At 42.0% G+C, this 16,138-nt stretch overlaps 9 protein-coding genes across 9 annotated transcripts; 1 reads left to right on the forward strand and 8 right to left on the reverse strand.

Annotated features, from left to right (window-relative positions):
* Positions 1–970: 970 nt before the first annotated feature.
* Positions 971–1,953, reverse strand: LOC136696787 (histone H2B 1/2-like). The gene has a single exon (XM_066671466.1). The coding sequence runs from the start codon at positions 1,951–1,953 to the stop codon at positions 1,348–1,350; it is 606 nt and encodes a 201-aa protein (XP_066527563.1). The 3' UTR covers positions 971–1,347.
* Positions 1,954–2,201: 248 nt separating this feature from the next.
* On the reverse strand, positions 2,202–2,548 carry LOC136696788 (histone H4). The gene has a single exon (XM_066671467.1). It carries the CDS (start codon positions 2,530–2,532, stop codon positions 2,221–2,223), a length of 312 nt encoding a protein of 103 aa, XP_066527564.1. The 5' UTR covers positions 2,533–2,548; the 3' UTR covers positions 2,202–2,220.
* A 1,238-nt stretch (positions 2,549–3,786) lies between these two features.
* LOC136697216 (histone H3) lies at positions 3,787–4,232 on the reverse strand. Its single transcript, XM_066672247.1, has one exon. The coding sequence runs from the start codon at positions 4,220–4,222 to the stop codon at positions 3,812–3,814; it is 411 nt and encodes a 136-aa protein (XP_066528344.1). The 5' UTR covers positions 4,223–4,232; the 3' UTR covers positions 3,787–3,811.
* Positions 4,233–5,128: 896 nt separating this feature from the next.
* LOC136697583 (histone H2A) lies at positions 5,129–5,550 on the reverse strand. The gene has a single exon (XM_066672788.1). It carries the CDS (start codon positions 5,536–5,538, stop codon positions 5,152–5,154), a length of 387 nt encoding a protein of 128 aa, XP_066528885.1. The 5' UTR covers positions 5,539–5,550; the 3' UTR covers positions 5,129–5,151.
* A 1,560-nt stretch (positions 5,551–7,110) lies between these two features.
* Positions 7,111–7,767, reverse strand: LOC136697581 (histone H1-like). Its single transcript, XM_066672787.1, has one exon. The coding sequence runs from the start codon at positions 7,748–7,750 to the stop codon at positions 7,133–7,135; it is 618 nt and encodes a 205-aa protein (XP_066528884.1). The 5' UTR covers positions 7,751–7,767; the 3' UTR covers positions 7,111–7,132.
* Positions 7,768–11,475: 3,708 nt separating this feature from the next.
* On the reverse strand, positions 11,476–11,899 carry LOC136697991 (histone H2B 1/2-like). Its single transcript, XM_066673371.1, has one exon. It carries the CDS (start codon positions 11,895–11,897, stop codon positions 11,523–11,525), a length of 375 nt encoding a protein of 124 aa, XP_066529468.1. The 5' UTR covers positions 11,898–11,899; the 3' UTR covers positions 11,476–11,522.
* Positions 11,900–12,796: 897 nt separating this feature from the next.
* On the reverse strand, positions 12,797–13,148 carry LOC136696217 (histone H4). The gene has a single exon (XM_066670418.1). The coding sequence runs from the start codon at positions 13,131–13,133 to the stop codon at positions 12,822–12,824; it is 312 nt and encodes a 103-aa protein (XP_066526515.1). The 5' UTR covers positions 13,134–13,148; the 3' UTR covers positions 12,797–12,821.
* Positions 13,149–14,805: 1,657 nt separating this feature from the next.
* Positions 14,806–15,180, forward strand: LOC136696216 (histone H2B 1/2-like). Its single transcript, XM_066670417.1, has one exon. The coding sequence runs from the start codon at positions 14,806–14,808 to the stop codon at positions 15,178–15,180; it is 375 nt and encodes a 124-aa protein (XP_066526514.1).
* A 43-nt stretch (positions 15,181–15,223) lies between these two features.
* LOC136696215 (histone H1-like) lies at positions 15,224–15,861 on the reverse strand. Its single transcript, XM_066670416.1, has one exon. It carries the CDS (start codon positions 15,859–15,861, stop codon positions 15,244–15,246), a length of 618 nt encoding a protein of 205 aa, XP_066526513.1. The 3' UTR covers positions 15,224–15,243.
* Between the last annotated feature and the right edge of the window lie 277 nt (positions 15,862–16,138).

A 16,138-nucleotide genomic window follows, 5' to 3' on the forward strand; every position in this document is an offset into this window, starting at 1 on the left:
CTCAGAAACTAAGTGTATGTCAGGTCAGTTCGATGTCAGTGCTTTATCAGAACAAAGCATTTTGTCCTTCATCTTGTATATCAGACTGAGATGTCTCTAAGGAAACTAAGCTTGCAGAAATTTAGAGTGATTATCTTTTGCTTATGACGTATAAACTACCTATATAAACTCTCTGTGAAAACAACTTCTTTGTGCTCATTCACTGGTGCTCTGTTGTATTGTGTGTTGACCACTTTAAGGTAAATAAACTACTTCCTGATTGCAAATGCTCTGTTATATTTCAATTCTTAATACTTGTATTTATTTTCTCCACCACAATAGTCACTATAGCTTTTTTTTTTTTTTATTTGGGTTAAAAAAGGTTAACTTTTATCTGGGCATGAGATAATTCTGCCGATACCACCTATGCCCATATTGGGTGAAATTCCAAAGAACCTGAACTTTAACAATTGTCAAAACAATGTTGGACTTTCAGCACTGTCAGGGTTTCATAATCTGCTGAAAAAAAAAAAAAAAAAAAAAAAAAAAAAAAACTACAACTCAAATGTTTTTCTGAAATGTTACAATGTCTTAGAGATTCATTACCATGGGGTGAGAAGAGATTATTATATTTTGCATTTCTGACTCTGTGAGCCTCTAGTGTGTAGGCACCCTTTGCAACAGAGGATTGTCCAATTTTAGCACACCCTGAACATGGATTTTGATCACTCTGGTATGTGCATATCATTCAATGAGGTACATAAATCTATTGAGTATGGTGCAAACTGAATGAGTCTAAACAAACAGTTGCTATTCATTATTTATTTAAAATGTTATTGACATACAATCTGATTCAGGAAAACTGTCACTGTGTCAAATTTTATTTCAGTCTGTCAATCCCGGGTTGTTTAAGACATTCTTTGCAGAAGAATATACCACCAACTACAACGCCACCAAGATGTAATAACTTGTAGATATTAATCATGTGAAATTTTACAACATAGGCAGGAATACAGCAGTTTTCTAACAAATCCCATATTTACTATGTATTGTTCTAACATCCACTTTAAAAACGTATTAGGGACACTAAATATTTTTCAAACTAACGGAAAATTATTTGAATTTTACACGAAAACATGGGTGGTGCCTAAAAAAGGCGTTGGGTTGATATATGTCTGATTATCGTTGGAATCCACAATTTCACAGATTATTAAAGTTTACATTTAAATAAAAAAAAGTGCATCTTTGTTCAAGACTAATTTGATTCGGGGGTATTGATAATTTGTAAATCAGAGTCATTTGAACTTCACATGAAAACGTGGGTGGCTCTTAAAAGAGCCGTTGGGTTTGGACGTGTCTGATCACCGCTTACTTGGAGCTGGTGTACTTGGTGACGGCCTTGGTGCCCTCAGACACGGCGTGCTTGGCCAGTTCACCGGGCAAAAGCAGGCGCACGGCGGTCTGGATCTCCCTGGAGGTGATGGTGGAGCGCTTGTTGTAGTGAGCCAAACGGGAAGCCTCGCCGGCAATGCGCTCGAAAATATCGTTAACGAAGGAATTCATGATCCCCATAGCCTTGGAAGAGATACCAGTATCGGGGTGAACCTGCTTCAGCACCTTGTACACGTAGATAGCATAGCTCTCCTTCCTGGTGCGCTTACGCTTCTTACCGCCTTTGCTGGCCGTCTTGGTCACGGCTTTCTTCGACCCTTTCTTGGGTGCGGACTTCGCTGGTTCAGGCATGGTAAACGCTCTTTGAGTTTTACTCAAAATGACAAGACGTGTGCCTGGTCGCGGCTGATATAGACTGTGATATGCAGATGATTTGATCTCCGCCCACTCAAATGTTGTCCAACGCCCATTGATCAGCGTTCTGCCGCTTGAACTCCTCCCTCCAGCCCCTGTTTTCCTTGACGTCAAGCTCCGCCCGTGACCCGAGCTGTCTTTGTTCTTTGTCCCGCCTATAAAGATCATATATGTAATATCTTACAACACAGGCTTTTTTATGGGCTCTGAACGTCTCAAACATGAGGCCATTTGGATTCGAACGTACTTTTTATAAATATGTGCTGAAAACTAACAAAAATCACGTTCAGTAGGTGGAGTGATAAAAATCATCACGCCTTATCGGTGGTGTTATAAACACTGTACAAGAAAACACTTGTGGAAAAGCTGTTTTGTTGAATTTGTGGGTGGCTCTTAAAAGAGCCGTTGGATATAAGCCTTGGTCGAGTCGAGCGTTTAACCTCCGAAACCGTACAGAGTGCGTCCCTGGCGTTTCAGGGCGTACACCACATCCATAGCGGTGACAGTCTTTCTCTTGGCGTGCTCAGTGTAAGTGACGGCGTCCCTGATCACGTTCTCCAGAAACACTTTCAGCACACCACGGGTCTCTTCGTAGATCAAACCAGAAATACGCTTGACACCACCACGACGAGCGAGACGACGGATAGCAGGCTTAGTAATACCCTGGATGTTATCACGGAGCACTTTGCGATGACGCTTAGCGCCTCCTTTTCCAAGACCTTTACCACCCTTTCCTCTTCCGGACATTTTTCTGCTTGTTCTTCCTTAGATGCAAAAAGAACGAATGAGATGCTGCCCGTTCAATGCGGTTATTATGCTCCTCTACAGGACCTGGTTGAAACCAACTGCCAGAAAGGCGGAGCTAAATACAACAGACAATGGTGCGAGAGACACCACACGATATTCATTTACTCAGTTTGGCGCTAGTGCCTTTGTTGCAGTAATGGCTGTGTTCCATTCCACATCCACCATCATATTACAATTGTAATTTAGAGAACTAAATAAAGAAGAAAATAAAACATGTCTAAAAAATATGCTTAGCAAAAATATATCTGAGACTATTAGAGACACAACCTGGTTAATTGCAGTAAGGATGTTACCTGTTAGACTTTTAGTTAAATTGAGTTGTTTTATTAAAACCACATTTATAACAGGGTTTGCTAAAACTTCACATGTTCATGTGAAGTTTGAATGACTCTCTACTGATTTAAAAATTATCAATACCCCCTAATCAAATTAGTCTTGAACAAAATGCACTTTTTTATTTAAATGTAAACTTTAAAAATCTGTGAAATTGTGGATTATTTTTATCTACTTTAAACAAAGTATATACTAACACAAAGCATTCTCAGTGTCCCAGCGAATAGTTTGTAAAAAGTACATTAAACCTTCTGTTTTTTTAATTCAGTCCTGATTCTCTTCATAGTTACATCACTGGAAACAAAAAAACGTATGTAGTGATTTTGTTGTTTTTCACAATTTGGATTCTATCAGACATATTATACCGCCTAAACCTACATTTAACCTCAATGTTATAAATCAAAAACATCAATAGATACATTCAATATTCCCATCAAAGTTTAAACCAATGTTCCTTACTTTTTCCCCACAGTTCTTTAGACCTCCAATAAAAAAAGTTCCACATATTTTCCTCTTGCCACAAAGGCAATGGACATTTTATGGTTCTAATAAAACAACTCAATTTAAAAGTCAAAACAGATAAATCTCCTTACTGCACTTAACCAGGCTTTATCTCTGGCATACTTAATCCAACAAGCTTTACTAAAATTATTTGTTGATTTTATGTAAACCAGCTGTGATTGTTACTGAATAGAATACAATAGATTTGATTATATAAAATACTACTTTAGGTGCATAACTGTCCTGAGTAGTTGTTTTTTCCTTCTAGTTTAAATCTCTAGTCCAATGAAAGAATAAAAAAATTCTACTCTTTTTTACAGAAATAGGTCGGTGGCTCTTAAAAGAGCCTTTTGTTGTTAATTGTGAAAGAAGCCGAGCTATGAGCTTATGCGCGCTCTCCGCGGATACGGCGAGCCAGCTGGATGTCTTTGGGCATGATAGTGACTCTCTTGGCGTGGATGGCGCACAGGTTGGTGTCTTCAAACAGCCCAACCAAGTAGGCTTCGCTGGCCTCCTGGAGAGCCATAACGGCAGAGCTCTGGAAACGGAGATCGGTTTTGAAATCTTGAGCAATCTCACGAACCAGGCGTTGGAAGGGCAGCTTGCGGATGAGCAGCTCAGTTGACTTCTGGTAGCGGCGAATCTCCCGCAGGGCCACAGTGCCAGGCCTGTAACGGTGAGGCTTCTTCACGCCGCCGGTGGCTGGGGCGCTTTTTCGTGCGGCTTTGGTAGCCAGCTGCTTCCTTGGAGCTTTGCCACCGGTGGACTTACGCGCGGTCTGCTTAGTTCTTGCCATCGCGTTACGCTTTGCTTCTCCTTAAGAAAAAGAATGTGAACATACGCAGCCCACGGCCTTTTTAAGCTCTAGAGCAGCTTGTCCCTTATTGGGCGTCTGGGATTACCGCCTTCTATTGGACGGCCGTCCCCTCGTAGCCACAATTCTATTGGACGCCTTTATTCCCGCCAATGTTTCAAATTATTAATCACGTCCTGTAGGTTTTCCACTGTGTCGGCTTTAACATAAACTCTTTTGACACTTTCTGCTCAAACTCTCTCTATATAATTCATATGTAACTATATGTTAAGTATAAATTGTTTATATGAATCAAACATGGAAATATATAAAACATTTTAAGAATTCCCAAGTTCTGAGTTTGGCTTAAAATATTTTTTTCTTTTTTTTTTCTTTTAAAAGTAATTATGTAACTAATTGTCAGCACTGTTCAATGCAAATGATGTTTAATGCAAAAGGTGTTTAAATACATTTTTAAACGTAATTCTTTGAGTAATCAGTTGAAAAGCCATGGATCAAAGAAAGGTTCCTGTAAATTCCATTTAGTTCATATCATATAAAATTAGATTAGTTATTGATTACATTTGGAAAGTTAAATTACGTTAAGTCATGACCTAGGTCCTTATCCTAACTTGACTCTTGTCCATGGTCAAAACACAGCAGCTCAGATCAATAACAGAAACATGTAAAACACTGTATAATGGTAAAAGAGAAACATGAATCTAAATGATGCTGAGTGTCAGTGCGTATACACTCATCAAACATGACCAAGTGATTTGAACTTACTGTCCATTCTCTCATCTTTACATAGCACATATTTACACTGATGTGCATGCAATTGTAAAGAGTTTGTTAAATAAATGCACTTTTTTGCAAAAGTGGGTGGCTCTTAAAAGAGCCTTTGGGTGATTCTGGAGAAGTGGACCGACAGTTTACTTGGTTTTGGCCGCCTTCTCGGTCTTTTTGGGCAAGAGCACAGCCTGGATGTTGGGCAACACTCCACCCTGAGCGATCGTCACTCCTCCGAGCAGTTTGTTGAGCTCTTCGTCGTTACGAACGGCCAGCTGCAGGTGACGAGGAATGATACGGGTCTTCTTGTTGTCGCGGGCAGCATTGCCAGCCAACTCCAGAATCTCAGCAGTCAGATACTCCAGCACAGCCGCCAAATAGACAGGAGCCCCTGCACCAACACGCTCGGCATAGTTTCCCTTGCGCAGAAGCCTGTGAACACGGCCAACAGGAAACTGCAATCCAGCCCGGGATGATCGAGTCTTAGCCTTGGCTCTTGCCTTTCCACCGGTTTTACCTCTTCCACTCATCTTAACGGTACAGTTACGTCGATTAAGAAAACTGTAATAAAACGCGTTGGTCTCCGTGCGCTCCCTATATAGAAAAACCATCTGCGTTCCTATTGGCTACATGCAACAGCTCTTAAACAGCCAATCAGAGCAGGGACATGAAACACTTTCCTATCCAAGTACCCCCCCCCCCCCACACACACACTCACTCACTCTCTCTCTCTCTCTCTCTCTCTCTCTCTCTCTCTCTCTCTCTCTCTCTCTCTCTCTCTCTCTCTCTCTCTCTCTCTCTCTCAAACCAACTTTATTAAAGGAAAATCATAACAGCACAGTTATATACATACATATATAATACACATAACTTTACTGTGTGTGTAAAAGTAAAAGAGTTTTTAATGGTATGTACTTTGAATCTAATGGTATATATCTTTAAAGAGAAGGTACTGTCCTGATGTATTGTGGTCGTAGTGTGATGCTTAGATGTTTATGAATTTCCTTATAAAGAATATTTAAAAAGAAGAAAATGTAAGAATCCGTGATTATTCAGCTTTCGCAAGGAGATCAGGGTTACATAAGCACTGAAGCATTGCTCAGGCTTCATAAATACATGAGTTTTACATTTACTTCCAAAACATGTTTGAAATCCCAAAATGATCCGTTATTCTTAGTGGATCCCTTTTGTATAATCTGTTGAAGTCAGTTTATCTGTATTAAAATACCAGCAGGGATCTTTGTATGATGAGTAATTATTGTTTATGAACATAGTCTAATGTATTTTTCTGAATCATTCACAGTACAGAAAGAGACAAGGGGAAATTGTCCTTAACGTTAAACATGTACAACTCCCTAAAATCTGATGTGGTGCTACTACCGTGTTTCCCCGATAGTAAGACGCAGTGTGGGTTTTAGGGGGGTCGGCTAATGTAAGACGTACCCCGAAAGTAAGACATAGTAAACTGTACGTTGGAAAAATATAAGCCATAGTACCGGTACCTTTTGCTGCATTAACTGCGGGATGCGGACGGATCTGGAGCGGAATGAGCGAAGGGATGTGGAGGCCGCGGGAGCAGCAGTAATGTTGTCCGTGGTCCAACACGCAGCCTCAGTGCCCTCATGTGCAGCCGCTGGTGGTCGCTCTGATTGGCATGGCCATGGTTGTCATGGAATAAATCTGTTTTATCTTCCAGTATAACATATTCAAACTGTTTGTTCTTACCGTTTTTCATTGTTTTACATGTTATACATGGAAACACCGTCATGATACGGTTGTAACAAGACATTCTTGGCACTTGCTTTTATAAAACTGTTTTATGGTGAATACCATACTGTTCAGGTTGTTAATAAATGTTAATTTTATGGTTAAAACAAAAATCGACATTTTTTACCAATATAAGACATACCCCGAAAGTAAGACATAGTGGGACTTTCGGGGGTAAAAAGAATGCAAGACACTGTCTTACTTTCGGGGAAACACGGTACTAAAATGAAAAGCTCCAATTACTGCTTCATGCTTCACACTCACTAACTGAAAATGCAGCTCTTTCTGGGTGAAAACGTGGTTGGCTCTTAAAAGAGCCGTTTTGTACTGTAAAGGATTGAAAAACGAAAACTACATTTACTTCTTCTTGGGGGCAGCCTTTTTCGCTTTCGGCGCCTTGGGCTTCGCTGCTTTGGGTTTGACCGTCTTTGTCTTCTTGGGGCTTTTGGCTGCCTTCTTAGGGGCCGCGGGTTTCTTCGCCTTCTTGGGGGACTTGGCCACTTTCTTGGCGGCCACAGGCTTCTTCACCTTCTTCGGGGATTTCTTGGCGGCAGCAGGCTTCTTTGCCGCTACCTTCTTGGGCTTCTTAGCCGCGGCAGATTTCTTGGCGACAGGCTTCTTAGCTTTAGGCGCCACCTTTTTGACTGGTTTCTTCTTGGTCTCGGTTTGCTTCTTGTTAAGCTTAAAAGAGCCAGACGCGCCGGTGCCTTTGGTTTGCAGCAGTGTGCCCTTGGTCACCAGGCTCTTGACGGCCACCTTGACGCGGGAGTTGTTCTTCTCCACGTCGTAGCCGGCGGCGGCGAGGGCTTTCTTCAGCGCGGCCAGAGACACGCCACTCCTCTCCTTGGATTCCGACACGGCCTTGACGATGAGCTCGGCAACGCTAGGGCCGCTCTTTTTAGGGCGAGCGGCAGCTTTCTTCTTGGGTGCTTTGGCCGGAGCGGCAGCGGCGGGCGCTGGAGCGACTTCTGCCATCTTTCTGCTTTTGCTGAGTACCGGTAGCGAATAAACACACAAACGGATTTGTTCTGAGGAACCTCCCCTCCCTGCCGAGGGGACGGCTCTTATATGATACATGAGAACGGTGAAGACTCAATCTGGCGCTCGCTCTGCAGCCGTGTCTCACTTATACGCTCTCACTTGTGTTTTCTCTCGGCTCTTAGCAACAGAAATAGAAATAGCGGAGCAATTTGCCGATAAATTAACCACGCGTCCGTCTAAAGCAGTCTCTCCCGTGTGACTGGAGACCGGGAACAGCCGCGCAGCGAAGCCTCGTTTCACATGGCGCTGTCAAGTGTGTGTCGCTCCACCGCCTATTCCAACGAGAGATGGCTCATTTGTCTCGAATATCGGTGGAAAACGGCGACAAACGCTGGCTTGACCATTCGAAAGTCTCCGCAGCAACTTCGACAAGAGCCCGGGCCAAAACGTGGACGAAAAGCAAGTGACCGAGGGCTTCGTTTACTATTTGAAAAATGAGCTCTCGCGGACTGAGTAAAGCACACGTGCGAGTACAGAGTACAGGAGCCTAGTTAGCCTGGGCCTGCGTACATATAAATGTATCGTTGTGACCATGGTTACATTTACAATGTATTGAATACATGAAAAGCTGTTTTTTTAAGAGCGTGTTTCGCTGGTAAAAAAAAATGTGTGTGGTGTGTATGTCGTCTATATGTGTTTGTGAATGCATATGTATGGCTTGTGAGATGAGTGTGTGGTGTACATGGTGTGAGATGAATACGAGAGTCTGGGTGTAATTAATTTAGTATAAATGTTTTAAATGTATAAATTTTTAGATATTTAAGGGTGAATTAAAATGCTTTTAAGCATGCAGGCTTAGTGCTGAGAAACAAACTTAAGAGCGTACATTAACAAAACATGTGCAATCTGAATGTGTCAGAGACAGAAAAGGTGAAAGAAAATGAAAAATCAAGTATGAAAACAAACATGAAAAGAAACACTGAACAGAAAAAAATGAAAGAGCAAGAAAGTTAAATTACCACACACAGCAATGGTGGGAGTCAAGGGAACTTGGTCCATCTGTACTTCTCCAGCAAGGCACGTGTCCTCCAAATAACAGAACATCAGGCCTTCCTTCTCATCAAAGTAGGACAATAGAAGCAACACCATCTCTTTGATGTCTTCTGAGCATCCACTCACCTATCCCACTGTTGTTTTATGCTTTAACACAGCCTTTTTGTTCTGGTTGACAAAAACAGTCTTCCTGTAGTTCAGAAGCCGTTTCCCCTTCATATCCACATTTTGTGTAAAAGTCTCTTTAAGTCCAATTCCAGTGAGCTCCTTGAAGTGAACCACCATGCCAAGCTCACTGAACAAAAATGACCATTCCTCCAGTAGATATTTTTTTATCTTCCCCTGGTTGATTTGTTTACGCTGTGTGTAGAAAGTGACCTTCATAATTAGTTTGACCTCCTCTGGATTTGCTTCAGTTTGCTGAGACATCATCTTCAGATTTTCTTTCTTTTCTTCCTGGCTCTCAGGTGTCTCTCCAAGGGGCAGGAATTTTAAATCACAGTTTATGCACCCATACGTGTCCTGAATTGCTGCTCTGCTTTATGGAGGCACTTCATCTGTGTCTGAGTCCTCAGTGCATTTCTTTCATTTTCTTATTTTTGGGGTTGTTAATCTCTTATCCTATTTTGTAATTGTTTGACTGAGTGATACCCTGAGCCAATCAAATCTCCTTCAATTATGTCTTGCAGAGAATTTGGAAATTTTGCCACCATCTTTTTGGCAACTTCAGTAGTATTCCTCTTCTCATTCATGGACTTGGTGGTTTTCCTCTCTCTACTGACTGTATTAGGTCCTCTGGGAACCTTTCCCATGGAATCATGACTGGTATTTCACCCAGTCTATATCAGGACTGTAGCAGCTGTTGGAAGAGGCTGAGGATGAACATCTAGGTGAAACACACTGAAAGAATCCTGGAGTGCTCAGTGAGGCACCAACAGGTGAGTTGCTGGTTTCAGAAGTCTGGCCTGCAAAAACATATCAAGAACACAATATGAACATTTCTAGGCCTTTTACTGCTTATAATTGATTTTTTCAATGCAGGCCACTTTGAGCAGTGGCTGCATTCTCTACTGACATACCTGAATATAACACCTCAGAAATGGCAGTGCACAGTAATGATTGCTCTGCGTCAGTCATCTCTAGATTCAAGGAAGAAAGACACTAGTTTTCAATATTAGAAATGAAAGATGTCATTAAAAAAAAAAAAATGTTGGTCAGCTGGCAAAAGAGAAATGTCTACTCTGAGTATGTGTCACTGAAGACTTATAATTTCTCTGCATCTAAAATGGGGAAACTGCCGTAATTTTTGTATTTTTCCACATAGTATTTTATCAAATTGTTTAAAGAACATGTGCCATATTTCTATGACTACAAATCTTTAATCACTGGTTTATTTAAACAACACTGTGTTTCAGGGTAATTACATGGTGATTATTAACAATATATGATGTTAATGGATAAAAACCCACCAGGTCATTAATGTTAAGACATTGCAACCTTGAATTCCATTTTGACACTGAGTACAGATGATATTTCGAAAGATAGTCAGCTTCATGTAAATCTATCACAAAATACACAGCTGAATTATTTTGAATTAAATTAATAAGAAGCTCTCCAAACTTCATGGGCTCTTCATTATTTAACACAAGGAAATGCCCTTTTTTATATGAAGTACTCTTACACTGTATGTCTGTGGAAACACTAGTGTCTTTTTCAGAACCCACTCAGAACATGACTTGGTGGTGGATCATTCTCAGCGCTGCAGTGACACTGGTGGTGTGTTACTGTGTGTTGCTGGTACAAGTGGATCAAACACAGCAGTGCTGCTGGAGTTTTTAAACACTGTGTCCACTCTGTTAGACACACCTACCTTGTCTGGTCACCTTGTAAATGTAAAATCAGAGATAGTAATGATATTGCTTCTTTCATTTGTGTTGAAAAAAATATATATGAACAGGTGGCTTTAATGTTATGGCAGATCAGTGTAAATGAGTGTTTTTTGTACAACCTAAAAATTAACATAATAAATCTGTAAAATGTAATACAGATTTTTTCTGTATAAAAGAAATCTACCTATGAAAAGTATTATTTTAACACCACCATGCTGTAATTTTTACTGTATTTTATTGTATACATATTACAATTTTTCTGTTTGAACTACAGTAAACTGTAAATTCAACAGGTTTGTGATTGTTTTAACATTATAGTAAAATTTACAGTTGTTTGCTTAATTATTTTACTACATATTACTGTCTATACAATGTGTCCTTGTGTTCCACTTTACATTGTTATTTTTGTCATGACTACATATTTTCTCTGTTAATTTCAGACATTTTTTACAGGTGCTACTCAATTCATTTAAAATGCTATTGACATACAATCTGATTCAGGACAACTCTCAGTCACTGTGTTAAATTTAACTTCAGTCTGTCAATCCTGGATTGTTTAAGACATTATTTGCAGAAGAAAATACCGCCAAAATATAATACCCACTCCTGAGGGCATTAATCATGTGAAATTTTGCTACGTATGCAGGAAAATAGCTGTAAATGTGGGATTTGTTAGGAAACTATTGTTCTAAGGTACACTTTTTAACAAAACCTTAATTAGGAACATTAAATACTTTAAATTAACGGGAAATAATTTGAACTTTACATGAAAACATGGGTGGCTCTTAAAAGAGCCGTTGGGTTTGGACGTGTCTGATCACCGCTTACTTGGAGCTGGTGTACTTGGTGACGGCCTTGGTGCCCTCGGACACGGCGTGCTTGGCCAGTTCACCGGGCAGAAGCAGGCGCACGGCGGTCTGGATCTCCCTGGAGGTGATGGTGGAGCGCTTGTTGTAGTGAGCCAAACGGGAAGCCTCGCCAGCGATGCGCTCGAAAATATCGTTGACGAACGAGTTCATGATCCCCATAGCTTTAGAAGAGATGCCAGTATCGGGGTGGACCTGCTTCAGCACCTTGTACACGTAGATAGCATAACTCTCTTTCCTGGTGCGCTTACGCTTCTTACCGCCTTTACCTGCCGTCTTGGTCACGGCTTTCTTTGACCCTTTCTTCGGGGCTGACTTAGCTAGCTCAGGCATTGTAGACGTTCTTCTCAAGAATAGCGAGGAGCGTTCCTGGTCGCGGCTTATATAGACTATGGTATGCAGATGAATCTTTTCTCCGCCCACTCAAATGTTATCCAACGCCCATTGATCAGCGTTCGGCCGCTTGAACTCCTCGCTCCAGACTCTCTTTTCATTGACGTTATGCTCTGCCCGAGACCTGAGCTGTCTTTGTTCTTTGTCCCGCGCATTTCGCACCAATAAAGTTCACATATGTAATATTTTACGATACGGGCTATTTATGGGCTCTAAGTATGAATTGTTCAAACAGGATTTCGGAGCTCTTTTCTTAGGTAATTATATTGTTTGTATTCCTGAGCGTCTCACATATGAGGACGTTTGGATTCAGATATATGTTTTTCTATGTTTGATGAATATGCGAAGAAAATTAATAACACACGTTCAGTATGTGAAGTGATAATCACCATACTTTAAAATCATTATATATGCTCAAAATGGTACTGGTTTGTCGGGACTTTGTTTCAAACACTTTTTCCTTATGTGCTCAATTCCAAGACATGTTCATCGGTAAATGAATAAAATTCATTGTTTAAGAAAAAATGAGCCAGGAGCTCTGTTGTTGGACATGGACATAACCAAGTTTGGAATTTATTAAGCCTGTAGTGTGACAAATATGCTTGAAAGTATAACAGGATATCAATTTAAAAAATGGTTCTACTTCATTATATTGACGGTTTAGTTTAAATACAGCCTTTCAACTTACACCTTTTACACCAGACAAAACACTTCCAAATCATGGGGTTTTTTTTTGTAGTAAACATAAATAAAATTAAACAACATTTGCTTAAAAAAAAAACACTTGTGGAAACGCTATTTTGTTGAACTTGTGGGTGGCTCTTAAAAGAGCCGTTGGATATAAGCCTTGGTTGAGTCGAGCGTTTAACCTCCGAAACCGTACAGAGTGCGTCCCTGGCGTTTCAGGGCGTACACCACATCCATAGCGGTGACAGTCTTTCTCTTGGCATGTTCAGTGTAAGTGACGGCGTCCCTGATCACGTTCTCCAGAAACACTTTCAGCACACCACGGGTCTCTTCGTAGATCAGACCAGAAATACGCTTGACACCACCACGACGAGCGAGACGACGGATTGCAGGCTTGGTAATACCCTGGATATTATCACGGAGCACTTTGCGATGACGCTTAGCGCCTCCTTTTCCAAGACCTTTGCCGCCCTTTCCTCTTCCGGACATTTTTCTGCTGCTTCAGTAGACGTAAAAACAACGAATGAGACGTTGCTTGTGCAAGGCTGTTATTATGCTCCTCTACAGGACCTGGTTGAAACCAACAGCCAGAAAGGCGGAGCTAAATACAACAGACTCTGGAGCGAGACAACACACCACACGATATTCATTCATTCGATTTGGCGCGAGTGCCTTTGTTAGCGCACTTAATACAGGTCAATTGTTGCAGAAATGGCTGTGATCCATTCCCCATCCACCAACATATTACAATGTAATATGATAATACACACGTTATAAACACACGTGTTATAAATAACGCACACACGTGTCTTAAAAACTATTATATTTAAAAGAACTAGTATTGTAATTCAGCTTGATATAGCAAATGAGATGGGGACTGTATGGAAAGAGAGAGAAAAACATTAAACTATAACTCTAAACTAAAACTCTTACTGCTGTAGTTTAGCTAAGTGTGAAACATTCACAGTGATGAATTCCAGCATTGTTTAGATAATTGTTAGTTTAAGACATGGGGTGGAGCAGCATTCCACTGCAATTTCCAGGGAGGAAACTCCCCGTACTCTGTGAAATCCATGCAAAAACAAAAACCTCAATTTCAGCTACTTACTGGAATCAGAAGTCAGAAACCGACATGAGCAATTTGGACTTTATTATAGAAATTGCAAAGTGGAAATGAGAAAGAACAAGCCAAGATCAAAATTGAGAAACACTCCAAGAAGAATTAAATGCAGAGGCTAAAATAAGAGAGAATCAAAGCAAGAATTCTGTACACACGAAGACAAATAAGAAGAAAACTCCCAGCTGCAAGAAAAGGGGATCACTGGGTTTATTGTTAGAGACCGGCTTGATAGCCAGAAGTTTGCCGATTCGTTCTCCAAGACTGGCAGGGTCATCCATGGCTGAATTTCTCTTGAGCAAGGCACTGAACCTCCAAATGCTCCACAGGCATCAAGGATGGTTGCCTGCAGCTATGGGTGGGTGTTCACAGCCTCTGGTGAACTAGTGTGTATGTGTATGTATGTGTGTGTGTGTGTGTGTGTGTGTGTGTGTGTTTGTGTGTTAAAAAAAAAAAAACGTTTGCAAGAGGTGGGTTAAATGTGAAAGACACATTTTATTGTATGAATAATTGCACACCATTATCATTGCATATTAAAATAGAGTTCAAAAACATTATTTAAAACGGCAAGCACAGAGCAGTGTTATTTAAACTCAGATGAGACACTATGAGCACCTGCTCCTAATACCGGGCTGGTTTTACCTGTAGATAAAGCCTAGTTATTTGCATTTTCTCTATAACTTTTATTAGTATATGTTTTTAGAATAATTGTGTACATCATGCAAATTTCAAGAAAGGACAAACCAAAATTCAAGCAATACATTTCCTTATGTACTCATGCCACTTTTATCCCCCTGGTAAACTGATGTGTTTTGATTGTTTTACAGATTAATCTAAGCACAAATCCTCTACAGTGGGTTTGAGCTGGTATAAAAGAGAGGCTGGAGGGAGGAGTTCAAGCGGCTAAATGCTGATCAATGGACGTTGGACAACATTTGAGTGGGCGGAGATATGTTTCATCTGCATATAACAGTCTATATAAGCCGTGAGCAGGGGAAAGCCCCTACAGTCGTTTTTTGAATAGCATTCGAAAGAACGTCTACAATGCCTGAGCCAGCTAAGCCAGCACCGAAGAAAGGGTCAAAGAAAGCCGTGACCAAGACGGCAGGTAAAGGCGGTAAGAAGCGTAAGCGCACCAGGAAGGAGAGCTATGCTATCTACGTGTACAAGGTGCTGAAGCAGGTCCACCCCGATACTGGTATCTCTTCCAAGGCTATGGGGATCATGAACTCGTTCGTCAACGATATTTTCGAGCGCATCGCTGGCGAGGCTTCCCGTTTGGCTCACTACAACAAGCGCTACACCATCACCTCCAGGGAGATCCAGACCGCCGTGCGCCTGCTTCTGCCCGGTGAACTGGCCAAGCACGCCGTGTCCGAGGGCACCAAGGCCGTCACCAAGTACACCAGCTCCAAGTAAGCGGTGATCAGACACGTCCAAACCCAACGGCTCTTTTAAAGGATTGAAAAACGAAAACTACATTTACTTCTTCTTGGGGGCAGCCTTTTTCGCTTTCGGCGCCTTGGGCTTCGCTGCTTTGGGTTTGACCGTCTTTGTCTTCTTGGGGCTCTTGGCTGCCTTCTTAGGGGCCGCGGGTTTCTTTGCCTTCTTGGGGGACTTGGCCACTTTCTTGGCGGCCACAGGCTTCTTCACCTTCTTCGGGGATTTCTTGGCGGCAGCAGGCTTCTTTGCCGCTACCTTCTTGGGCTTCTTGGCCGCGGCAGGTTTCTTGGCGACAGGCTTCTTAGCTTTAGGCGCCACCTTTTTGACTGGTTTCTTCTTGGTCTCGGTTTGCTTCTTGTTGAGCTTAAAAGAGCCAGACGCGCCGGTGCCTTTGGTTTGCAGCAGTGTGCCCTTGGTCACCAGGCTCTTGACGGCCACCTTGACGCGGGAGTTGTTCTTCTCCACGTCGTAGCCGGCGGCGGCGAGGGCTTTTTTCAGCGCGGCCAGAGACACGCCACTCCTCTCCTTGGATTCCGACACGGCCTTGACGATGAGCTCGGCAACGCTAGGGCCGCTCTTTTTAGGGCGAGCGGCAGCTTTCTTCTTGGGTGCCTTGGCCGGAGCGGCTGCGGCGGGCGCTGGAGCGACTTCTGCCATCTTTCTGCTTTTGCTGAGTACCGGTAGCGAATAAACACACAAACGGATTTGTTCTGAGGAACCTCCCCTCCCTGCCGAGGGGACGGCTCTTATATGATACATGAGAACAGTGAAGACTCAATCTGGCGCTCGCTCTACAGCCGTGTCTCACTTATACGCTCTCACTTGTGTTTTCTCAGGGCTTTTAGCGACAGAAATAGAAATAGCGGAGCAATTTGCCGATAATTTAACCACGCGTCCGTCTAAAGCAGTCTCTCCCGTGTGACTGGAGACCGGG

This window comes from Hoplias malabaricus, chromosome 5 (genome assembly GCF_029633855.1).
Source record: "Hoplias malabaricus isolate fHopMal1 chromosome 5, fHopMal1.hap1, whole genome shotgun sequence".
NCBI lineage: Eukaryota > Metazoa > Chordata > Actinopteri > Characiformes > Erythrinidae > Hoplias > Hoplias malabaricus.

Excerpts from the sequence above, each read along its gene's own strand:
- LOC136696788 (XM_066671467.1), bottom strand. The coding sequence starts at position 2,532 with ATGTCCGGAAGAGGAAAGGGTGGTAAAGGTCTTGGAAAAGGAGGCGCT.
- LOC136697581 (XM_066672787.1), bottom strand. The coding sequence starts at position 7,750 with ATGGCAGAAGTCGCTCCAGCGCCCGCCGCTGCCGCTCCGGCCAAAGCA.
- LOC136697216 (XM_066672247.1), bottom strand. The coding sequence starts at position 4,222 with ATGGCAAGAACTAAGCAGACCGCGCGTAAGTCCACCGGTGGCAAAGCT.
- LOC136697991 (XM_066673371.1), bottom strand. The coding sequence starts at position 11,897 with ATGCCTGAGCTAGCTAAGTCAGCCCCGAAGAAAGGGTCAAAGAAAGCC.
- LOC136696787 (XM_066671466.1), bottom strand. The coding sequence starts at position 1,953 with ATGATCTTTATAGGCGGGACAAAGAACAAAGACAGCTCGGGTCACGGG.
- LOC136696217 (XM_066670418.1), bottom strand. The coding sequence starts at position 13,133 with ATGTCCGGAAGAGGAAAGGGCGGCAAAGGTCTTGGAAAAGGAGGCGCT.
- LOC136697583 (XM_066672788.1), bottom strand. The coding sequence starts at position 5,538 with ATGAGTGGAAGAGGTAAAACCGGTGGAAAGGCAAGAGCCAAGGCTAAG.
- LOC136696216 (XM_066670417.1), top strand. The coding sequence starts at position 14,806 with ATGCCTGAGCCAGCTAAGCCAGCACCGAAGAAAGGGTCAAAGAAAGCC.
- LOC136696215 (XM_066670416.1), bottom strand. The coding sequence starts at position 15,861 with ATGGCAGAAGTCGCTCCAGCGCCCGCCGCAGCCGCTCCGGCCAAGGCA.